The sequence below is a fragment of the Callorhinchus milii genome, unplaced genomic scaffold, assembly GCF_018977255.1.
Source record: "Callorhinchus milii isolate IMCB2004 unplaced genomic scaffold, IMCB_Cmil_1.0 Scaffold20, whole genome shotgun sequence".
NCBI lineage: Eukaryota > Metazoa > Chordata > Chondrichthyes > Chimaeriformes > Callorhinchidae > Callorhinchus > Callorhinchus milii.
The window spans coordinates 2,576,712-2,602,098 of NW_024704761.1; the positions used below are offsets into that span (position 1 = coordinate 2,576,712).

The 25,387-nt window shown below is 41.1% G+C and overlaps 2 protein-coding genes across 6 annotated transcripts in view; both read right to left on the minus strand.

Annotated features, from left to right (window-relative positions):
* Positions 1 to 15,425, minus strand: part of cep112 (centrosomal protein 112) — a 111,596-nt gene extending 96,171 nt beyond the window's left edge. The window contains exons 1-6 of one of the 5 annotated variants that reach the window (XM_042342383.1): positions 15,230 to 15,425; positions 14,118 to 14,285; positions 13,621 to 13,811; positions 12,720 to 12,892; positions 4,418 to 4,517; positions 630 to 707 (exon numbers count right to left, since the gene is read on the minus strand). In XM_042342383.1, the coding sequence (XP_042198317.1) occupies positions 630 to 707; positions 4,418 to 4,517; positions 12,720 to 12,892; positions 13,621 to 13,811; positions 14,118 to 14,217 (642 nt within the window). In that variant the 5' untranslated portion in view covers positions 14,218 to 14,285; positions 15,230 to 15,425. Of the gene's footprint in view, positions 1 to 629; positions 708 to 4,417; positions 4,518 to 12,719; positions 12,893 to 13,620; positions 13,812 to 14,117; positions 14,595 to 15,229 lie in introns of those variants that run through there. The other 4 variants (XM_042342384.1, XM_042342386.1, XM_042342385.1 and 1 more) reach the window with 4 other exon arrangements.
* Positions 15,426 to 17,274: 1,849 nt separating this feature from the next.
* On the minus strand, positions 17,275 to 25,387 carry apoh (apolipoprotein H). Its single transcript, NM_001292823.1, is given in 8 exon segments — positions 17,275 to 17,726; positions 18,506 to 18,703; positions 20,478 to 20,657; positions 20,897 to 21,088; positions 21,807 to 21,883; positions 22,609 to 22,705; positions 24,479 to 24,652; positions 25,251 to 25,387. Coding segments are annotated over 8 exon segments (1,056 nt in total). The 5' UTR covers positions 25,327 to 25,387; the 3' UTR covers positions 17,275 to 17,664.

Below are 25,387 nucleotides of genomic sequence, written 5' to 3' on the forward strand. Positions count from 1 at the left end.
TCACTGGATTCTTCATCAATTCCACGGCAGGGAGGGGGAGAAAGTACAGAAACACCACACTGTTGAGAAGGCCCATTGTATTTACAGTAAGCATCGCCACAGCCAGCCAATGTCAATCATGTGATCCCCCACACTGAAGGTATGTAACAAGAGATGACAAAAGACTGGGAAGAAGCAGTTTCCTTGATGGTGCTGGGAATTTATCTGGTGAAGGACCAAGATATAGACCGTCCTGGCTCAATTCCCAGTTTGTGCTGAGTTAGTGGATCTCAAACTGAACTACAATTGCCTCATCTGACCAGATTAGGTAGGGAAAACAAGCCATAGTTCTGGCAACTGACTGATATGCAGCCAATTTGCAACAGGTGGACTATGTGTGGGTGATGGAAGAATTTGGCTCAACACTTACTATGTCAGCTCATCTATGAAGATTGGTTGCATGAGTAAGATGACAATTTCCTGTGGAATATCAGCTCAGGAGAATGAGAAAGAAGTCAAACCCTGTTAGGGTGAGTAAGAGGTGGGGAAAATTTGGCCAAAAAAAACATCCGGAAAAAGAAAATATTCAATAAAAACAGTTTTTAAACAGCCAACTTAACCTGAACCCAAAGCTCATATAAAGAACATACCCCAAGATTCCAGCTGTTTAACCTGGCTTCAAAGTCACTCTCGTCAGATGATGTAACCGCTCTTTTTTGAGAAAACGCCTGGAAACAATTAAAATGGATTTTACATTAAAGTCATTACATGTTGTGTAACACATTGGAATTACAGTAAGTGAGGAACAAATGAATTCCCTTTGAAAATATTTTGTATAAAAGCTTANTTTTTTATGCTTCTTGTTAATCGTTCCATTTTACCTTTTTATTCAGTGCCTTACTTTGATCATCCTAATCCACCTTCTAAAACCCTATCCTTTTCCCGCTAATATTATAGGAAGCAACTGACACTCAAATCAGAACTGGGAATAAAATAAATATGCAATCAAGCAAAACAGACATGGGGTGTGGGAGAAGGACTAAAGATCTTAAGAATGAATGAAACAAACTGAAAATAAAAGAGCAAAGAAAAAGTTGAAAACGAAATTACAGGGAAAATAGGTGCAAAATCCGGTCTTAAACAAGTAAAGCAGAGCAAAAAAATTAAGTAAAAAAAGAAAATCAAATCAAAAGGATTTAAATTAAATTGGAAGCAGAAAAACCAAGATCTTAAAATACATTTGGCATGGCAATAAAATAAACAATCAGACCAAAAAAATGTGCAGCAAAGGGGAGGAAACCTCAGGCCACCAGTGAGTTAAAGTGTTAGATTTCTCAGCCACTTCAATAGAGTTTGAGTGCAGAGAGTACCCATTTACCAATCACCAAACAATACTGGGAGCTGCAGGGAGTTAATACAATAGCCCTTTCACCTCCAGGGTCTGTGTTAAGAAGCCAACCCAGACTGATGTGATGAAAGTATCCTCAACTGTGAGATTCCAAAGTTAAATGGCTGTGGGTGCTCTCAAACCAGTTCCTAATGGGTTTGGCACAAAACTGCTCAGAATTTGGCACCAGGTTGTCAGTTTAACTCAGAGACCACAAAGGATGGTTAGTGTGGGAAATGGAAATGCAATGGGACAGGAAATGGGAATGACAGGAGGCTGGTGCACAATTTAGGGACAGTATAGAGGGACCTGTAACCCACAGCTAAACTTATACATGAACTATAAGTTTACAGTTCCTCATGTGTGAAGAATGGCCATTTGGACGAGGTACCTGAGACACTCGAACCATACCCTAGTGGATGGTTATAGGAATCAAACACCCTCATGAGGGGAAAATTGGGTGAATTAAAACATGGCTCAAATAAACAGACAAAATAGCATACAATAGATGAAAGGAAAAATGATCATACTAGTTTTCAACTTTGGTACTTTCTGTAAACAGTTGAGAAATGCTGTTATTTTTCAGGATTTTGATATTATTGGAAAACGCAATGCTTTTGCTCTCTATTGACAAAGATCTGACAGCACTTTGGGCTTCAAAGAATCAGATTATGACCTGCTGGGATCAGCTGTTTTCTGGTTTGTTTTGTTTCTAATGATTATTTCTTCTCTCAAATGTTTGGATTCTCACTGGTTTCCAGATCATCAGAAAACCACATCACAGTCATGCGTACTGTGTGGAAGCACACTGCAAACTTCATAGAACTAAAAATCTCTTTTGTGGCCCCAGTCGTGTGGAATGCAATTGAATAAATACATTGTGAGAATTCTCATCAAAGATGCCAACAGTGTTTGAATTGCAAAGAAGGACAGGGAGAGAAATGGACTTGATTTGATATAGGAAAGGGATCCCAAGAGAGAGAGAATCCATTGGACCTCTCCTAAGAATTCAGATAGATTCAGAATTAGACACTTCAGCAACAAACGAAAGCAGTAAAATACACAGAACTTTTCTGNTTTTTAATAACACTAATTGTAGGCTACAGTTTGTTCACATCAGAGCGGAGCTGCTAAACTCAACCTTGCTACTTTAAAGCGATCTATTCCGAGCACAATACAACTCCAATTGTCAGCCTGACTTTATAGGTTTTGAAGTATGACTTTCTGGAGGGTGAAGGACTCAAATGAAGAGAAGCAGTCTACAGAAGAAGCCTAGAACCCTTGGAACAAACATAATTGACAGCAGACCTTATACTGTATATTACTCGCAACAGTGGGAAAGCATTCCTAAGAGGAACATAAGATGGTATTTTCTAAACTTGTTTTGGAGCAGGAGCAGGCTGCTTTGATGGAGTTTATTCTGTGATGTACAATTCCTGTTATCTCTACAAGTAAATCATCAATCGAGTCTTCAAAACTACCAACACAAAAGGGAAGAACACACGAACAAACACTTTTAAATGATTCTTTTCATTTCCTTCCCTGCACTGACATTTCAAGTTCAGGAAATATGCATCACTTGTTCAGAAAGGAAGAAATATTTTCACACAAGCACACACAATAGTGTCACAAACAGCAAAATCAGAGGATACTTATAAAGGACACTTATAAATAAGCTAGGCAGGTATCTGGTTGGGAATGTTGCTGGAGGCTATGGGAATGGGTGCAGACTGAGATGTTAAAATAAGATATTTTCTAGAGAATAGCTGGACACGGTTTGATTTGAGAATACAGATGCAAAGAAGTTTTGCATAATTATCTTTGAGGGATCAGGGAGTATTTATTCAAGATCATTCTCCTTTGGGGATTAAAGGGTTAAACAATCCGTCACACAGTTGGTTTCGCAGACACTGTAGGAGCGAGTATGATGGAGTGAATGGCCTGTTATGTTGTATGATCTGAGTGTATAACATGAGAGTACAAAGTCTATTTCGCTGAGCCGTGCAAGGTTGTCCACACAAATTGCAATGCTTAATCTCTCAGTCCCCAAATGCTATGCATGAGTGGTGGGTGTCGGTGAGTTCTGTAAATTCACTATGAAGTTACACTGAATGTGAAAACTGGCAGGAAACAAAAGCTTTTTTTTTAAAAAAAATGCCACCAGCAAATGCCCTTTTAAAGGGTGCCCCAAATTTCAACCGTGCATAATGTAGCATCTGACAAATTTGAACGTAAACAAAGTGCTGTGTTGACAGGGCACGCAAAGCATCGCAGCCACTGCTTCAGCCATGCTTTTGTTCAGAAAGCTGGCAATGCGCAATAACTTTGATGCCTACTCCTTTGAGCACTGAAAGACGTCTTCAACATTAGAGAGACTTTCCTCTTTTCTTCTAAAACTCTCAATTTTTAAGCCTCTTTTGTAATTTGCCACCCTTCCCTCTCCAGGTCTCTCCTCATCATTGCCTTGGTACCAGTTCCAGGGAAATTGTTGTTCCCACGCTGCTGCCTGTGCTATGCTATAGTCAGTAAGTAGAATATGCCTGTCTTACCATCTAATTTTTGCTTGTTCTGCCAATGAAGAAGTATCCATTTGATGGAGTCAATGGCCTGTTGGCCATCAGTCTCCAACCCCAAGCCAAATTTGGAAACTTATTACGAGTTCCTCCCATCCAGAGCTTTACACTCAAATCCCATTCCCCTTTGATTATTCCTCACGGGAGAAAAAAAAAGGAAGAGATGCAAATTTCTGAGGGAGTCAGTGTTACTCTCAATACAATAACAATAATAATCCTTGCATTTGAAATAGGGCCTTATCACGTCTTCGAGACATCTCAAAGCGCTTCAAAGGATATACTGCAAATTGATTTAACTGTATACTTTGTGGGCGAAACACAGCAGCCAATTGCCAACAAATAGTCTTGGATTAAGTGACCAGATTATTATTATTATTTAACTTATGAGAAGATTTATTTATAAAGAAGGCAAGATACTGAACGTGTGGTGCAAAAGAGTATTAGACACAAAGCACAATTACTCCGTAATTGATCTCACGGTTAAATTTGTAGTTACGTTTTGTTCGTCTGATTTTCCTCGCGCTGGGCTGGCTGAGCGTGAACGCGATGTTGCCCTGCCATTGTACGTGCATCTTTGCCTGTAACCAAACCACAGAAGAGAAATAATAATCAGTGCTCCAGGAATTTGCACAGCCCAAGAATGTAGGGGTAATGATAAGCATCTTATGCAGGGGAACACCTATGGACAATCACTATGTATGTATACACTAAACAAGGAGTCCTGTAGCTCAGTGATTAGATCATTCGCTGCGCAAGCAAGAGACCTGGGTTCGATTAATAATCCTTGCATTTGCATTTGATATAGCGCTTTTCACGTCTTCTAGACGTCTCAAAGCGCTTCACAGAATATACTGTAAAACGAATTGACTGCATGTTATGTGGGCGAAATGCGGCAGCCAATTGCGCACAGCAGCGTCCCACAAACAGTCATGGATTGAAGTGACCAATTTATTATTGTTTTTTTTGAGGGATTATTATTAGGTGTGTGGAGTAAGGAAACTTGCCCAAGTTTTCGCCCTGCCGGGAATCGAACCCAGGTCTCTCGTTTGCAAAGCAAGTGCTCTAACCACTGATCTACAGGACTCCACAAAACGCTTCCCGGCAGGGCGAAATGTTAGGCAAGTTTCCTTATTCCACACGCCTCGGTTTACCTAGAAGTAAGTAGGAATCCGGTTGTTAGTCGATTGGCGGATTGCTTTTCCGGGGGTAATAATTCCTTCAAAAAAAATTGGTCACTTCAATCCATGACTGTTTGTGGGACACTGCTGTGCTCAATTGGCTGTCGCGTTTTGCCCACAAAATATACAGTCACTCCATTTTACAGTATATTCTGTAGAACGCTTTGAGCCGTCTTGAAGATATGATAAGGCACTATATCCAATGCAAGGATTATTATTAGAGGATTTTATTTAATAACGAAAATGTGGCCTTAAAAGTCATGTAATGGCTATGACAAGAACCACTCGAGCTGCTCAGTTACCCTGACATTATTACGAAATGTGCAACATAATTCTCAAAGACAGATGGGTTTCAAAGCTGCTGCATCCTTGGCCCATTTTCATTTTAATGTTTTTTTCGGGGGTGGGGTGGCAGTTATTCTCTACATCTCAGGACTGAAGATGATACAACAAGCAATGCAGTCTGTTGGGCTTGTGCTACGATTTTCCATACAGTGAGGTCCCAATCTCAATCGCCTTTTGGGAGGTTGAGGGCATATCATGCACTCCACTCCTGCATGTTTATGTGGTCTCTTATCCTGTCAAGGGAAATTTAAATGGAGCAGTAAATAGGCATTCTAACCTCCATTCATCTTGGTAGATTTATAATTGGGTCTTACTGTAAGATGAACTCTTTCGTCATGTTAACCCATTAAAATCTTAACTTGTATTCCCCAAACTCTCCCCACTCTGGGCAGCACAATAAATCAGCTCACATGGTCATCTTATTGATGAAATAGATAAATGCTTCAGGTATTTCATTTCCCATTTTCTTTACTTTTTGCAATATGTTTTTGCACAGAGGAAGGAAAAGCATAACCTCGTGAGGAAGCTGACAATTAAGGAGGCCCCTGACTGATAAGACACTCACTCAGAAAGGCAAAGCTCCTATTACACTAATATAAAGTCTAGCATCAGATGAGAGAAAATGCCTCACTACATTTCCTGAAGACCCAGTAAAACATTTTTGAAGTTATCACAGGGACTGTTTATTCTTCTTCAGGATTCAAACAGGCACATGACTCAGCACACGGCTCAGCTCTGCCATGCACATTTGCTTTCCTTTTCAAAAGGATCTCAGAGCGAGATGAAAGAAAAGGGTTCAGGTCAAATTTAATTATGTTACTGCGGTGGTGTGTCACTCCTTACAGATGTGCGAGTGGAACATGTGTGCAGTTTGAACTTTACCCACTTGGAAAATAATCTAGCATCTCATAAGGGAGGGCTATAAAGGCTTAATGCGATAAAGTAAACTGAAGAAATATACTTTCAGATACGCCAAGGCAACAGAAGAGGGCACAGGTTCAAGGGTGTTAAGGGCACATTTAGGACAAGTGTTTCTCTACAAAGGGGGGAAATCAACAGCTGGAACAGGTTACTAGGATGGGTAACATTATGAAGTATGAGATCAAAAGAACCAAAGGGCCTTCTTCATCCAAAAGCTCTCTTGTGATACTTCTGAAACTGAAAAGTTCGAGGCAAGGACAATTCCTTCCAGAGATAAATGCCAATTTAACATAAAAAGAGAGAATAATGACCCTATGCCCCATTTCCTCCCACTACAGACAAGTCTGCCTTGTGATTACCTGTGTGCTGCAAGTAGTGAGCAGAAGAGCTTGAAGTCAACTCAAAAGTTCACTGGGTGGTGCATTCTCTGAACAAATTTATGAAAATAGTACAAATGTTGCCAAGAAACAAGTTTTGCAACAGTGTGTACAACAACCTTTCTTTTTAAAAGACAGTGTTTCTCCGTCTAATTGATGGTGTCAGCTTGCCAATGATAAATTCCTTGCTAGATCCAAAGGTAAAGGAGAACCTTTACATCTGACACAAGCTTTAGGCTCTTTGCTGCCACTCCTTTCCAACAAGCTCAAAATAAACTGACCAATGCACTGGTAAAAAAAACCTTTAATCTCCTTTGAACTGTGGCAAAATAAACAACGCGAAACTAGTCTGCAGCCCCAAGCACCATCATTCTTCTGCGAGATCAATTGATCAATTTAAGAAAATGAAAACCTCAAAGCTTTGGGAAAAAGGGGACGAAAACCAAACTTGAGAATTTACAGCAATAAAAAGCTTCAAATTAGGCTGCACTTGTGTAATTATTTTTAAATACTTAATATAAAAGGTCCTTGATAGATAAAAGGCATTCCTATCATTTCTGTATTCTTTAAAATACACAGAACACATAGGGAGAAATGTTACCCGCCACGTCAACTGTCCTTTAACAAAAATGTAAAGAGGAGTTTTTTTTAACATTTTTGGAAGTCGGTGTATAAACAAGTGCTGTAAAACTATTTAAGTAATACAACAAGAGCAAGATAAAAGCATGCAACATTTTCATGTCAATAAGCTTGTGGGTTTTGTCTGCGAGGTAATGTACATAGAACTAATGTAAACAAAGGTTAGGAATTCCATTCAATGAGCTTCTGACAGAGCAGCAGAAAATCCCTCAATGCCGAGGTAGGCAAAAGCGAGACAATGATGCTTCTGTGAAGAATGAGAACCACCTGCACTGTTTACCCTGCTCCACGCGATCATTCCTATTGACTGATCAGGCTTTCTGCAGCAGTTGGCATGAATTACCTCTCAATCCATCCTCACACTTTGATAATTAGCGAGGTTATTTGATGGGGAGAGACGATGGCTAAAGTTACTGATGCTGAGATCAAACAAAGCCCAGGCTCATGGTTTGGTGATGGAGGATGAGATGACACCATCTTGAAGAAAGAAATTTGACACCAATTTGTATTTATTCAAATACAAACCTGACGTCTTCATGCTCATCTGAAGCAAAAATCAGTGCTGATTAATTCTCTATCCAAAAGACAAGAGAATAAAGTGTTTCGCCCACAAAATACAGTCAATTCACTTTACAGTATATTCAGTGAAGCACTTTGAGGCATCTCAAAGATGTGATAATGTGCTATATCAAATACAAGGATTATTATTATTAAACTGTGGCTCAGCCATTTCAGCACAGAAGTTCTTAAGTGGAGGAAATAAAAGTTTAGAGCAAAGGCCGTGTTTTTGGACACACTTTCAAATCAAGACTTTTTAAAACTATTCATGAATACACATTCTTGAAGCTTTAAAAAACATTCTTTTGTGGTGGCTAAATGCTTTCCATCATTTTTGTATCACATTACTACATTCAGTTAGGAACCTTGAATTTACTGGCAATGGATGGATTAGTGAAAGGATTTTGCCAAGGTGTGAATTGTATTGGTTTCTGTGGAATTGATTTCAAAACTAACACAGAGGACACTGTTAATTTGTCAACTTCATTGGGATTTGAGTTCAAACAATTAGCTGCTTTAGTATGCTTCAGATGAGCATACTACAAATCAGTATGTGATTTGGTGTTAGTCATTGAACTAACAGATGGGGGGGGGGGAGAGAGAAACAAAACTGGAGAAAGTTACATTGCAATTTATATCCTATTACTTGGAACTTAACAGCCAGAATTCTATGAACCGAACACATGTCCACCCAGATTACCATTATCCATGTGCATGGACCAAGTTCCAGGTATAAGGCCCCTGTGTGATTTATACAAATATACAGAGAAGCAATGAAACTGAAATTAACCATCAGTTACAATGTTCCCTCTGTAGTTAAACATCACACTGTAGGGCCTACTTGCCCCATATTAAAAAAATTCCCCAAGTAATGATTAAATTCATATCAACTTCAGCCCTAAGCATCAATTGTTGCCCATGGAGTGGCAAAGGCTTGAATTTGTAACTCCCAGGTCTTGGTATCTAAAGACAAACTCTCATTGACCACAGAAAACAAAAACAAAAGTCGCTGGGAACACTCAGCAGGTCAGGCAGCATCTATGGAATTTGCTGAAGATTAAGAATTGCGATTTGCTTTTATTTCTCTAAATCAGGCAGCTTCTTCAAACCCGGAGTTGTATTGTGGATATTTATTGATGGCATTAAGTGGTCTCTAAAGTTATAAGCCAGTATATCCTGTATGTTTTCCAATTTGGAAACATTGTGTGTATCCAAATTTCTCATGTAAATAATTTCTCATGTAAATAATAAATAATAGGTCAGGGCGAAACCTTGGGCAAGTTTCCTTACTCCACACGCCTAATAATAATAATCCCTCCAAAACCAAAAACAATAATAAATTGGTCATTTTCAATCTACGACTGTTTGTGGGACATTGCTGTGCGCAATTGGCTGCCGCGTTCGCCCACAAATATACAGTCAATTCACTTTACAGTGTGTTCTGTGAAGCGCTTTGGGACGTCCTCCCGACGTGAAAAGCGCTATATCAAATGCAAGGATTATTATTATTATTATTATGGAAAGTGAGTCAACGTTTCGGGTCCACGGCCCTTCGTTAGAATTGTCTCGGGGGGGGGGGGGGGGGGGGGCAGAGGAGGAGCACCTAGGGACCACTGTCCCCTCAGCACTCTGCAATAAAGGCTTCCTTCGCACCCTGCACCCCGAATCCAAATAAAATCACCTCTCTAAGACTTCAATAACTTTCTGGCATCCCTTCCCTGAACACTTTCTCTTCGCCCTAATCTCTTTCCCTGACCGAAACAGCAAGCAAAACTCCAAGCATGACCTCAGTAATGCTTTACAGTCTCAGCAATGAGAGGATATTTTGTAACTTGATTTTTTTTCTCTTCTTCTTTATTCATTTTCTTCATCCTGCCTCTTTTCCTTTATTCATCTTTCTTTTCTTTTTTTAAAAAAGTTATTTGGCTTCTTTTCTATTTCCTCTCAAACCTTTCTCCAATCAAAGAGGCCTTGAAAGGGGAGAAGCAGGCAACAGATGTGGGGATTTTGAGAAGGAACTTTTGTTTGGGGAAAAAATAGAATACAATCATTGAAACCAAAACTAAACTGGGGGAAAAAAATCTGTGAAGTGTAGAACCAAGTAGGTCCAGCTTCTGTAAGTCAGGTCACATATAAAACCTTTTGTTTGCTGCACTGTAAAAGACTATTGTTGCAATTTGTTTTGTGTTTTTCATTGCTGACAGACCACACAATTACCCCCAGGCTCGAGAACAGATGCTCTGAAGCCGCTGCTCGTTCTACTCTTTAGCAAAGCACTAGGAGGCACTAGTCAACACCTTGGTGATATGATCATGCTTGCTGTAATTTCTCCTGGCCCTAAAGGGAGCTGTTCATCCACTGCACATCAACTCCAACGTACATTATCATAATCCCACAGCACCATCTAGCTAGTTCGAGTAATATAACGATAAAGTGCAGATAATAACTGGCATCTAAGGCCATTTAAAACAAACCTCTTGTTCTCCTTCTTATACTGTACTTAATGTAAAGCATTGCCCCAAAATGGGATAAGCATACAATAAGCTGGAAATAAACAATTTGTAAAAGGTTTTCAAAACAACTTATTTAAAATCACAAGGAAAAGTCAAACTGTAGTAACTACACACACTGAACTTATTTAAAATCACAAGGAAAAGTCAAACTGTAGTAACTACACACACCGATAGGTGATAGAGGAAAAAAAACTAGAAGACAAAAATACTCCAAAGTATGAAACAAATTCTCCAAGGCAGCAAAAGAATTAACTGGATCCACAGCGCTACCCTGTGGTGAATGTGTGACAACACTGAATACTTTAATAAGGATATAGTAATAATAATAAGGGTATGAAAAGGCTGCCAAAGCACTGGGTCCTCTGCGGTTGAATTCACTTCAAGGAGACACCAGAGAAGTCCAGAAGTCCAAATTAAACTGCCAATGCTTGAACAACCTGAGCAAAAGTGGCACTAATTCACCTGTGAGCATGGGCAGTGCCAGCTGGTAACGGGAACCCAATCCTGGTCCCATCCAGCGTTCATATAGCTGTACGTTCTAGTAGAGTCACTGGATAACAACAACGGTACTGATTTTTCACAATCTTCTCAGGAAGGAACAGTCCCCATAGTCTGCACATCACACAGTCCTTGCAGAACAAGCCAACAGACTGAATGCCGGCTACAACAGTGCACTTGCATGCAGCGACTGATATGTCATGTTTTGTCTCTTGTATCCACAATGTACACTACACACCGACCTAAATATGACACAAGCTTGGTTTGAAATCTGTAAGAAGTAATGAAGGAATATTTTAAAATAAAATTTTCACTGCAATTACTTTGCTCTAAACTGCTTGAATTCAATTCAATCCCCATAACTCACTAATATCCAATTTTATGGAACATGCTTCCAAAGCTTGGAGACACCTAAAGTTAACATGTAAAAGAAAAATCAATAAGTGTCTGATGCACTGAAAGTGCTGGAGGCAGTGAACAAATTATCGATGTCTGCTGGATAAAAATCTAAACTCAAATGCAATTTTTTTTATACAGCAAGGTATCTACAGGCTAAATATATAAGTAAGATCAGCTTTTCTTGTCAATATACTCATTATTTTGTTTTGTTGACTGCAGGAGAGTAGTAACATGTCTTTGTTTGCAACATCAAAGGATCCTTTGACTATTTCAATCAACATCACATTCAGAATCCAAATGTTTCCTATTGCCTGCTTTCTTTCGCTCCCATTACCTCCTCTCCACACTTGCTCTCATTGCTGCAGCCACTGACATTCATGTTCTTTCAGCAATAGGGTCACAGATTTAGCACAACCACCAACAATGACAATCAGAGATGGACAGATAGCTATGCTGTATATGTCTATAGCTGGGAACAATCCAGCCAGCAAAACCCCCTCTTCTCTTCATTCCCCCCTCAAATGACTGACCATTCCACTGCTGCACAATGTATTATACAACAGGTTCAACTGAGAACTGCCAGCACTCATCCTGCGAAGCGATTCTAAAGATCAGCCCAGGTCAGGAGTCTAAGTAGCTACCAGCAAACACACATGGCTACCTGAATCCAGACTTCCTTTTTTTGCAAACCTATTTTTAAAAAATAAAAAGTTTACATCCCCTTTCTACCCTCTATGCTGTACAGAAATAATATAATAATAATCCTTGCATTTGATATAGTGCTTTTTACGTCTTCTAGACATCTCAAAGCGCTTCACAGAATATACTGTAAAGTGAATTGACTGTATATTTGTGGGCGAAGCGCGGCAGCCACTTGTGCACAGCAATGTCCCACAAACAGTCATGGATTGAAGTGACCAATTTATTAGAGGGATTACTGAGACCCTGCTTTTATTGGCTATTTGAAACTCCCATTTTTCACACTTGAGTGTTGAGTGTAACTTCTCTGATCTCATCCTACTTTTTATTCTGATAATTAGAGCAATCCCTTTATTGCTTGATGATGTACCTAGGAAAGCAGCAAGGTAAAGGGACTCCGGAATGGAGTTCCAGAGTTTGGGGCAGAAAGGCTGAAGGCTGACTGCCGATGGTGAGGAGGGCAGGGCACGTGAAGCAGGCGAGTGCCTACTGAGGGGCGAGAGCAGGCAGGTTGCTAGAGTGACTAATTTCACTGAATAAAACCATCCATTTATTCTCTAATCTAATAGCACTTCTTCAGCTAAGCTAACAAATATAGATGAAAGTTACACAAGTCAAATAATTCAATTTATATCAAAGTAAAGAAAACTAACCTATTAGTCGCTTGCAAGAAGCTAAGAGACGCATGATCCACTTTTGAGGAAGTTCTCCATGAATCCTTACTTCTCGAATCCCCAGAACCCAACTCCCCAGTCACCCAGTCTGGCAAGCTCTCAGCGCTGTAATCAAGCTCTCTTGCCATACTTGGTTCATCAAAGTAGATTGACTGAAACAAATTAAAGAAAGTAATACATGAACTGGTTTATTCTGACCTGAAAGAAGAACAGATCCATCATTCTACATTCTGTGTGCCTTGAGATTCGGGGTGTACTGAGTTCTAAGCTCTGAAGAGATGCCTGACTCCCTCAGAGGAAGGGAGAGAAACAGTAGACCATCACCAGACATCCTACACACCTCCCAGCAGCAAGGAACTTTGGCAAGGGCCAGCAGCAGGTAACTTGGCTTACTTTTTTGACGGTTCTTGTGGACCGTAAATATCTAATAGGACTATTCTGAAGAGCAGGGAACCCTCCAGATGTCCTGGCCAATATAGGTCCGTGTTCCTACACAGATTCACACTTGTGTATCCCTACAGAATGAATTCTCCAAGCTGCATGTCAATCACACCACCACACACTGTCACATTGGTAGAGTCCCTGGCACCTGCACCAAGACTGTCACTCCAAGAGTAGATTTCAGCAGTCAAATGGCACAAAACACAGGAGGGGAATAATACGTTAAACACATGCAAACCATTTTAGCACCATGCTCTATTTCACTTACATTACAAATTACATGGAGAGCACAACGCAGATAACAGTGACATCTAAAGGTAAAGGTCAGCATTTGCAATCCATCCTCTCTCTTGCCCCCTCACACGGGTAGTAAAATATGACAATCATTAAATTAGACTTTCTTTTAATATAGCTTCCACCCCTGTATAGACATCCATACCATATAAGTAGGTAATGTTTTAAGTGATCCTTGTTCTGGTCTGTGTGTGAAAGGTCCTTCCAGGACTCCCCGTCTGAGCATGTGCAGTAAAAGCTTGGCATACATATTTCGGTTTTTGCGTCCCATGACACCAGTGCCGGCTCCTGAAGGGTCACATAGCTTCTTTACCCACAGTGCACATCTTTGGCGTTCTACAATATGGGAAAGAATTTTATTTTTAAAAATCTAACCAATATTTTTACTTAAACATAAACTTTTCTAAATTAGCAGAAATTCACGGATTCAATCCTTCAGTTTTGAATCTTAACCGTACTACTGTAAGGGGGCCAAAGGAGGAGCAGGGGACGGAGCATTTTCATTCATAAATTCAGTCAAATCAAAGAAAGTAAGAAATGTAAAGCTTCAATTCAAATCAGAAGCCTCCGTTCCCATGTCCAGCTCTAGAATGCTGACTATTATTCTGTACAAGAAATTGTTATTTCAAATTTAGATCGTACCTGACTTATGGGCAAGTTTTAAAACATATGGTTTCATGTCAACCAAGTAATGGTCAAATTCGGAATCTAGTCTTTCCCAGGTCGCCTCCTGACTGCTCATTTTGCTGTGAACGTTGTCTGTCCACGGCTGCCAGCGAAGAAGTAGAATGAAGAAGAATTCAGTGAAACCTAATTTTTACAGGGCGGAAAATTCATAAGAGCAATTATTGCACCGTTTAAGCATAAGTAGTTTTCTTTGGCACCTGTACCCTCCACTTTCCTGATTCTGGTCCGTAGCCCGTTCCTCACTCCCCTCCCATCAGTGGCCGAGCCTTCAGCCATTGCGTCCCCCATTCTCTGGACCGCCAGTCCACAACAGACGCTCGGCTTTCTACGTCGACTGACCTACTCGGCTAAAGTATGTAGATCCAGTCAACAACCCAGGTCTCGCAACTGAGATTTCAAGACCAACCATATACACCAAAACAGACTGATGGCAGCCTCACAATAATAAGCCAACCAAACTGCAGTCTGATGTTAGACCCAAATTAAATGGGGTGGGGGGGGGGGGGGGGAGGGGAAAGTCACAAGAAGATGCGCGGCATCGTTTCTGTTACCAACTGGGCAAGAGGTGTCAGCCCGGCTCGTCTGACGGCGCTCTCACCTTCCGAGTCAGAAAGTGTAGGGGGTGGCGGGCGGTGGGCGGTGGGGGGGAGCGCCTGAACCCCCCCCCCCAATCCCCGAGCTCATAAGACAGACACTTCAGGATGAGACCAGACCAGGCGGAGAGTGTTAAAACAAGGCGAGGATTTTAAAACTCAAAATAAATCCCTCTGGAATGATGGGGACCAGAGTTTGGCGACTGTTGTGTGTGTGTGTGTGTGTGATGGGGGGGGGGGGGGGGTGGGGGGGGGGAGAAGCGGAGGGGGTTAACTTCTGGAGTTTAACCAGTTAAAAACCACGTAGCCTTTGCTCTTGCAAAACAAATGTCGAACCAGGAGGGCAAGGAACCTGTGGTAGTGTCCAGCCCTGGTCCTGGCCTCCCCTCGCCTCAGGCCCACCACCTTCAGCCCGGTTGAGAGAGAGAGAGAGGGAGGGAGAGAGGGAGGGTATGGGGGGGGGGGGGCACTGACCTGAGCTGAGCTGCGGGCGCTGACACCGCCGCCGCTGCTCGGCCTAAGCTGACAGTTCGCAAAGAGGATGAGAGAGTGAGTGAGAGAGAGAGAGAGAGGATGGAGACGATGGTGACGGGGAGTCGCTTCCAGAGGCCCCGCGGGCAGCCTCTGACGAGGGGGACAAAGCCGAAACGTTCGTTCGCCCGACCGACCGACCCCCGACTGACTGACTGACTGACCGACTGACTGACTGAAGGAGCGGGCGGGCGGGGAGCGGGCGGGCGGGCGGCGGGCGGGCAATGGCGATGCGCGCGCAACTGGACTGGCTGCCCGCTCGAGCCAAGCCCCAGATTCAAACCGGCGTGACGTCAGCGCGTCACGAGGCGCCCCGACCAACGGTCGCTCGGCCGTGGCCATGGAGACGGGGACGCCCCCCCCCCCACCACCCCCTCCCCACCACCGCCCTGGACGGCCACCGTCAAGCAGGTTAGTCAGGCGGGTTTCCTGGGCTCTTTTTAATAATATTCCAATTATAATAATAATAATAATAAAATCCTTGGATCCCATACAGCGCCTTATCAACGACAACCGGACGGCGTCTCAGAGCGCTTCACAGTAACCGGGGTCCCGGGGCCGAGCCTGGGGGGGCTAGGGGGAGAGGGGGTGGGGGGGGGAAGGTGACCCAAGGAGAGGTCGAAAAGAAAAGGTCTTCGGCCGAGACCTGAAAGTAGGAAGAGAAGAGGGCGAGGAAGGCAGTTCCAGAGCCTCGGGGCGTTGCGGCTGAGGGTGGAGCGCAGGACTTGGGGGGGGGGGAGAGAGGAGGTCAGAGAGGTCTGGGGGTGGGGGGGGGGGGGTGTTGCGGAGGGGTGGAGGGATTTGAAGACCGGGGTGAGTGAGGATCTTGAAGCTATCCAGTCGTTGAGACGTCTCGAAGCGCGTCACGGGATGCACGGTGTATTTTGCGGGTGAAACGCGGCAGCCGATTGAGCACAGCGGCGCCCCCCCCCCCCCCCCCCACCACCCCCAAACTGTCGTGGATTGAAGTGACCAAATTATTATGATTATTATTATTTGGGAAGGGATTATTACCCCCAGAAAAGCGATCCGCCAATCGACTAACATCCAGGTTCCTACTTACTGCTGGGTGAGCGGAGGCGTGCGGAGTAAGGTAACTTGCCTAAGGTTTCGCCCCGACCTGCCCGGGAATCGAACCTGGGTCCTCTCGCTTGCGAGGCGAGCGCGCGCCAAGCACTGTGCTACAGGACCCTTTTTTTTTTTTTTTACATGGCGCTCTGCACGAGAAAACGACTTTGGCCGGGTGCCTAATTATAAAATTATTTAATTTAAACCCTGCAAAAGAAGAAACCTTGTTTTTTTTGGGGGGGACTCTGCTAGATGTATTAAATGTATTTTAATTTCTGGCAAAAGCCTGTTCACAACACGCCGTTTGTTGGAAATGAAATGAATACTGTCATGCCAGCTGCTATTCTGCACCAGCGGCCGCCCATAACCCAAGAGAGATGGGCAGCCACCGTGTCTGAATTCATGGCAAATTTGGATGAGATGGGAATGCAAGGAAGGAGAATGGAAAGAAAAACACGGCCAGCCCTCCCTTTGCTTGGGTTACCTCTTCTGTGACCTTGACTTCTCCCCCAGGTCACTTTTATATGCCCCAACAATCATCCAGACAAAACGCAAAACACTGCAGATGCTGGAAATTTGAAACAAAAACAGAATTGGCTGTTGACTCACTTTCCTTTCTCCGTAGATGCTGGCTGACCTGCTGAATCATCCAGACAAATTGGTCATTAACCTCATAGCACCTTGTAGAACTTTATTGTGTGCAATATGTTATTGTCCCCTCTCGACTCTCTACCCCCTCCTCGCTCACTCCCTCCCCTCACCCTGACCATGTCCTCCCTGCTCGGATCCTGACCCAACTGTCCAGCGCCTTGGGACGTCCTCCCGACGTGAAAGGCGCTCCATAAATGAAATCTTGTTGTTGTTGTTGTATGTTTGTCTAACAATGTACAGCCACTACCCTTTGAGAAAAAGATGATGCAATTATCACAGATTTTATTGATTAAGCATTAGCACAGTAGATTTCTGAGATGTCATTACCTAAAATATTGAACAAAAGTTTTCAAATTGTACCATCTGGATTTCCCACAATAATCTAGGTGCAGATGAAAACATCAGTTTTACTGGGCAGACTGCACTATTGAACTGCACCAATCCTTTTTCGGCGTGCCAGCCTTGTTGCACTGTACATCATAACACGTGGCATTTGAAAAGAGTCCAAAAAAAAGCACATCACTCAGCATTATGGAAAAGATCATGCATTTCTGATTCAGATTTAACCAGAATTTTCAAAACTCTGCAGCTTGATGTCATCCAGGATGTATTCCCTGTAAGAATGCTTGATGGATGAAATCTGACCCCTGATTCCTGCTTTAACACTGTGTTATTTCTGATGGAAGCTTCCAATTGAACATATACGCGGCTGCCGAAGGTTCTGTAAAAGAAAATTGCATCTGAAGGTGACTAACTGCCACACAGTGAAATTTTATTTTTATTTCTCTAATTCTTGCTCCTCTAAATGACCCCTCCCTCCCATCTGTCCCAATCCTGCTGACAATCCAGAGCAGTAATAAACTTATAAAACAGGTTCCCCAAGGAGACGGTGGAAGCAGAAAATGTAAATTGTTTCAAGAATAAATTAGACTGATTTCTGCTAGAAAATAATATTTTGGGATACAGTATATAATTTGGGACACAATATGTCAAGCAACTGCCAGGATGGTGGAAGGCAAACTAGATGGACCTGGGTCATCATGTGCCTGGCAAATTCTTATATTCTTACGTTTTTATGGAGGTGACCTGCATTATCAGACGTGCCATCCTTTGGATGATATATTAATCAAAGGTCCACTTGCATATTAAAGATCCATGTTAGAAAAGATAAGAAAGTTTCTCCCAATGCTCAGGCTGAAATCTTTCAGGTGAATTCATAGTTTATTTCATGACTCTTCTTGGGACATTGCTGTATGTAAGTTAACTAATCTTTTTTTTACAAGCACATAATTGCCATACATGACAGCAATTACCTGTGAAGAACTTTGAGATTCCTTGCTTTTTATGAGTGCTATATCAAATTGAAGGAGTATTATATATATTTTAAAAAAGGAATTTAGTATCAGTGATACTCCAAAACTTTTCAAATTATAAATTATAATAATACATTACAGCTGCAAGAAACATTGTGCACAATTTTAAACAAAGAATGAATCTCACCTTGAAAACATGAAGGAGCTTCGATTTTCCCATCTATGCACTGAGTTAGAACTGGGTATCCACAATTATGCTTTTTATCTTCGCAGTAAAAAGCTACCATTTCTCTGTGTTGCACTCGTTTACTGGGGAGATTCTTAATCCACAGTTTTTTTCCTTTATAGAATATACGAGCTCTGTTCACACTCAGGATACATGCGGCTAAAAAACAATGACACTTCACTGATAAAAATGCAGATGTCCTTTATGTGGTTTCAGACACTTTACTGATAGCCATGGTTCTGTTTATAGCCACTATTATACCAGCTGAAGCTTACTTATATAATAATGAATGTTGTAGAGAAAGTGGTGAGTGTGTAATTCAATCATTGTCAATTAAGTTACAAGAATACAACTCCAAAACTGAATTGCAGGCTTGAACATCTCCCCCTGCATTAGTTAATTTATGAAATATTTAGTGTAGAGATGAAATGACAATGTTCGTCAGGTTTCTTGACTAAAAGAGGGCTAAAACCATGCTTAGTGTTACAGCAGTTGTCACAGCAGCAGTATACTTGGTACAACAATGCAAATGTATTCTGAAAAACAGTTCACAATGTGCTTGACACTTTTTAAGTTTATGCAAAGTAAACGTATATTCAGATGAAAAGTGCAAAATTAAAATAAACCAGGAGGTGTGGATTCAAAGCCAAATCCATTGTATCTGCTCATTGCTTGAAGCAGTGAATAAACAATGGCATAGGCAGGAATCAGGAAAGTGAGATCAGATTGGCTCAAGTGGAGAAAGAAAAGGAAACACCAGCACAAACTTAATAGGGCCAAATGACCCATTCCTGTGCTGCAACATCTCCAAATTTATAACTGCATCCCTCCAACAACAGGTATGTTCCAACCAGCAGTGAAAGTCAAACAGTGATCTGGTTCTCAAGCAGTGTGATAGCCTGTTTATACAACTTCTTTTGAGAGATACAAATAATATGTGCATAGATATAATCAATCTTACAGAGGAATGCTCACTCTGGTTTAGGGAGCATATCATTTAAATCTCATTCAAAAACAGAACAAACAATTTCTGCTCACTCAAGCCATTGTTTGTTAAAGTCTATGAAAGTTGCAAACCATCCACAAAACAGAAAGACTGGAAGAGAATGGTAAGTTAACATTTCAAATGAACTGTTCTAATTTTGGGTCACACAAAATATCAGCCTATCTTTCTCTTTCTTTTTTTTCTTTCTGATAGTGATCGACCTCTAATGTTAGGAGTTTATTTTTTTCTTACACATATTGTTTACCTATTCAAAGCATTTAGCAAAGCATGTTGTTCTGTGGAAAGAGCAACAGTTGAGACAAAATTGATTTCAACAGATCTATCTGCTCTGGTCATATGGTAATAAGAGGGAACCTGATATGTTTTTCCAATCGCCTTTCTAACCATTAATTGTGCTATAGAATTGCAAAACATTAAAGAAATCATTAAATGTATACATATTGAAATATACTGTGTGTTATTTGTACACCATCTGCAAATTGTGCTTAATGTAAATGTGTTGTGCTTTGTGTAGGATTGGTTATAATTTGCATAACTAAGGATACTTGTAATTCAGTCTGTGTGCATGCTGTTACATACATTTATTTTAGACATACACCTACATTTACACGTGCTTTACACATAATAGCCCCCCAAAAGGTATTCTATTGGAAGATAGTAACGCATTTAGGAGAAAGAATTTCATCTCATGTTTAAGTGTCCTCTCAATTCCTCAATAATTTGTTGATCAACTTAACTTAAGTTGATCAACAAATAAACACAGCTTCACAATGGGAAATCTTATAAAGATGCAGCAACAAAAAAATCACAACTTGGTAGTGGTCAATATAGGTTCCCCCCCGAAGGGCAGCACACCAGGCAGGACTCTGTGTGCTCCCACATTTCTAGTGACGTGCTCCCTCTTAAATCCCACTCCCATTTTCTTACCTCGACATACAGGCACGTCAGTCCAGTTTCCTGACTTTTGGCATGTTACATCCCTTGAACCATCCAAGACGTAGTTTTGAACACAACCATACTGAACCGACTCCAGATAGTTATAATTCCTCTTCAGTGCAAACACCAAAAATCCATTTACTATTTTTTGTGGCGAAGGACATTTCACTTCTATATTACAAAAAGAAAGGCTTTCATTTGACTTCAACATTTTGAAACAATTTTGCCTCTGTATCACACCGTACAAAGTTTCTAATCATAGTTTGCTATAATAATTGCACCACCAGGTGGTGCAAGGGCCTTTGTGGTGCAATTTGCCACAGCACTGCACTTGACAGGAATTGCTGTGGAGCACAATAAAAATTCAAGTTCTTTCATTTTAATTTTATTTAGCTGGCAGAATTACTTGCCTTTACATACTGGTGCTTGACTCCACTTCCCGCTGGCCAGGCAGAAGCTTGTTTCATTCCCAATCAAAGCCAAGCCTTGGTTACAACTGTAAGTGACGCTTTCCCCAAAGACTGGAATATCAGTGGCTCCGTGTGGATTGGAAAATTTTATGCTTCCATACATAGGCAGAGTGGGGGGAGAACATCGGACAGCTGGAGAAGAAAAGAAAGTCAACTGACAGCACTGGTATGGATGAGTCTTGAGCACTTACTAGGTCTAGGTAATTCTGATCACCAAGATTTAGAGAGAGATAGTAAAAAATTACGATTTATTAGTATTCATTTTGTTTATTAGGTCAGCTGGGTGTCTGACACATGCAGAAACCCATCACCACGCTTAAGAATATCCAAACCAAACTGAGAATTCCATGCGTCCCACCTACAATTTGAATCCTTGGGCTAGGTTGAGTTAGCTCAGCTCAGTTGAGGCAGCAGGTTAGGTAAGGTGCTACAATTGGTCTTGCGCTCTGGGATAGGGGAGAAGAGGGCTTCTCCATCCTGACCTCTCCAAATACCTGTTGCTGTAAAGTATGTATGCATAGAGGGCCCACATTTTTGTAAGTGTCAAGAAAATGATTTTCCCACTTCAAACACACATCACTAATGTTGCTACACATATTACGAACAGGAATTTAGCCCTCAAATGACAGGATGGGGTCTCTCCTCTGCAGGTGAATAGCATGCTGACATGATATTCGAGGCTCACAAATAAAAAATAGCCACTGGGTGAGTTACTGAAGGCTGACTGGTGTTCATGGAATTGTAGCCCAGCATGAATCAGTGATTTCATAGAGTAGAGAAAAACTGAAAGGAATAAAAACAAGTTGTGATGCTTTATATACTATTTAACCCTGTACATGGCAAGACTTACGTTCACAGCTGCGTTGCAAATCACTCCACATCGTATCTGATTGGCAGTAACTGCTGTTTTTGCCCCTAAGAATGTATCTGAAGTAGTAAAGCTAGGCGTTACCATTAGAGCTAGAAAACATGGAATTCACACACACCTCCAGATATAATGCAAATCACCACAAAACCTTTACCATACAGGTTTTAACTTGATTACTAGAGACACATTGGGGTTAAGCCCATTCCTGCGAGTTTCCTTATTCCATACACCTCTGTTTACCTAGCAGTAAGTAAGTGGTTGTTAGCTGATTGGCGGATTGCTTTTCCAAGAGTAATAATTCCTTCAAAAAATAATAATAATGATAAATTGGTCACTTTAATCTACGACTATTTGTGGGACACTGCTGTGCTAATTGGCTGCTGTGTTTTGCTCACAAAATATACAGTCAATTCACTTTACAGTATACTCTGTGAAGCACTTTGAGACGTCTCAAAGATGTGATAAGATGCTATATCAAATGCAAGAATTACTATTATATGTTATATTTTATTCAGATAAAAATGCCTTGGAAATTTAAGAAAATGTTGCCATTGTCTCAAAAATGCTACAAGAATATTGGATTGGCAACTCAAGTTTCAGCGCCTTGGGACATCCATCAGACATGAAAGGCACTATACAAATGTAATTTGTTGTTGTTGTTTAGTCCCACTCGTGTTCGCCTCTGCTGATTGATTGGCTTTCATCCAAGGTGGATCTTGAGGAGCAGGAGAAAACAGAACTTTTTGATATTGTCATTGTTACATCGTCTTTGCATATTACTTACCCTTCATTGCAACTGTAATAAACCGTTTTCCCAAATTTGAACTCAGTTGAATGCATCATTCCATTTTCCAATACTTGTGGTATGGGACAAGGCTTTGCTGTTAGACATGAAAAAAAATAATTATTTTGTCCTGTTGTTTGGTATGGTACAGATGAATATCACTGCAAGTGTACATAGAATAATTAATGTCTGGCTATGACCTGCAATCAAACAGACCTGAACATTTCATAAGTAGTCAAAGAGAGGCTCAAATGATTAATGAATATCAGTCACTTCCAAAGTTGAATTGATGATTTAAACTCTCTGCTAAACAGTCTTTATATTATATATTGAATTATTTCTTTAAAATTTCTCCAAAATTTTCTTACCATTCTATTGGTCATTATGAATCATTTTATGTTGGGAAATAGACATTAGATTTTCAGAAATAAACTATTGTGTCTGTATTTTCCAGGGATAGTTGATGTGTTGCTGTTGAATATGAAAATTATCTCTCAGAGAGTGAAGTTGAACACAGAAGGTCCACCTCATTAAAAGATTCAATTGCTGCCTTTTGTCAAATTACATTTCAATATTTGCACAGAGATTTGTAATTGAAAATAATATATTTTTGGCATCATGATGCTCAGAAGTGTCAGTGTGAGTGCAGATAAACATTACACCTATTGGCACAAAGCTCATTGGGCTCAAGTTTCATTCAGCAGTTGTGGGAAATGGGAATAATGTGTGTTTTGTTGGTTAGGCTAAGGTGCATTTTAGGGACAGACCAAAAAGAAGTGTTCTCTGTGTTTAATTGATATGATACCTGACTGGTGAGTGCACTCAGCTTCAGGGAAATGTTGACATTGATAAATGGCAACAAGTCACACAAACATGTTCAAATATCGGTCAAGACTGGCATATATCAAAATTGGTCACATTTTTCAAGCACGATGAATTATTCATACTTCCAGTGAGAGACGCTTGTAGGTCAACTTGATCCTGACATTGAGTGCTAAACGTATAAAAGTGTTTGATTCCCAAGCACTAATGTCTTTCACCTTGATGACCGTTCCCTCCAAAAAAGAAATGAAATGAAATGTCATGCATCTCACTCGTCTGTATACAAAATATCAGCTGAATGCCTCTAGGTATGCTCTGGTTACACACTGAAATCTAATCAAGGGCTTCAAATGGTTTATATATTTTTTGATAGAGAAACAGGGTGAAGGGCCAAGGCTTATAATGTAAAACATTTTCAAGGTTGAACTGAGAAGAAGAGGAAAACAAGATAAATAGCAATTGGGTTTTAAATGGCTAAAGATTGTTGGAAGAAAAGGAAAATAATGGCAGTGAATAGTTCCATGGTCTTGAAGTCTTGGGAAAGAAGGAGTTAGAAGAGACTGTGTATTGGTTCTTTATTTTGAAACATATAGAACAATAGATATCCAGAAATAATTACAGGACAGTAATCATGTCAAGTATCTCCTATGTGTGGAATAATCCTTACGGGAGATAATTATATATTTTTATTTAATGAGTTTATATTTCGGGTAATGGATATTGGGAGTGATTTTTCTGCTTTTTTTTGGTTTTATTACACATCTGCCTTCAGAGCCTCGTGTTTGCGCTGTGTATCAAAAAATCCCCTGGGTTATATGTCCTAAATTGCGTATTATGGGTTGGTTTTATATTGTGTGAGGTTCAATTGCCAGTCCTGTTGTGCTCACGTTGTTGATCACATTGAAGGAGTAATACACGTCGGATTTTGAGGGGTAGAAATTGTACGGTCAGAGTTTATTAAGGCACTAACTGATTGCAGAAAGGAATTCCTGTTCAGGGTGTAACTTGACGTTTGTGATTCATCTGAGTTTAGTATTGATTCACTTACGTTCACACTTAATACCAGGTTTATTCCATCGCGCGTTTTTGGGGCACACAATCCTGTTCCGACCAATTCCCATGTAGCCCACATTGCAGGAGTACACCGCTTCTTCACCGGGTTCATAGATCACTTTCACACCCACAACATGTGCGTTCACTATGAGTGGTGGAGTGCCACATGCTAAAGGGAAAGGAAAAGTACGTGTTGTGTTGTGTTACGAGCTCCAACTTTTATTTCTCTCTCATTTTTCACTACGTTACCCTTTAATTATAAATTATAAACAAATGCAACATTCAAAACCACAGCCCCAGCTCCAACTCCCGGCCACAGCTTCTACATGCAAACCCCAATCACAGCTCCCCAGGTCTGAGCTCTGCTGGGACTCCAGTCGAACCTAATATTAACCTTATCGTTCCAGGGTTACGGTGGGGGGGGGGTGTTAGGGTGCCCATTCTAATCGCTATCCATTGATCCCTACCATGGGAATATTGAGTGAGACCAGGAACAGGCTCAGAGGTGATGATACATCCCAAACACACACACACACACACACACACTCGCTGTTCAGGCTCATGCACAAATAACATACAAGGTCCTAACTCTTAAGTGAGCAGAACCACACTCACTCACTTAAGAGTTAGCAAAGATTGAAAGACGGCCAGGTGAGCTGGGGGGGTGTGGGGGGGTGGGGGAGCACGTTTGGAGGAGGAAAAAAGATAGCTTTGGAAATAAGCAACCTCTAAAATTCACCAAAGCTTGGATTCCAAGGCTCACTTACCTGCCTGGACAGGTTCGAAAAAGCAAACTCGATACACCGCAGCAAAGAGAAAGTACTTATTGAGAATATTCCACATCTTTCAACACTCAACTTGTGGACGTTACAAAACCGGTTGTTGTTACAGGCGGATCGCTGGT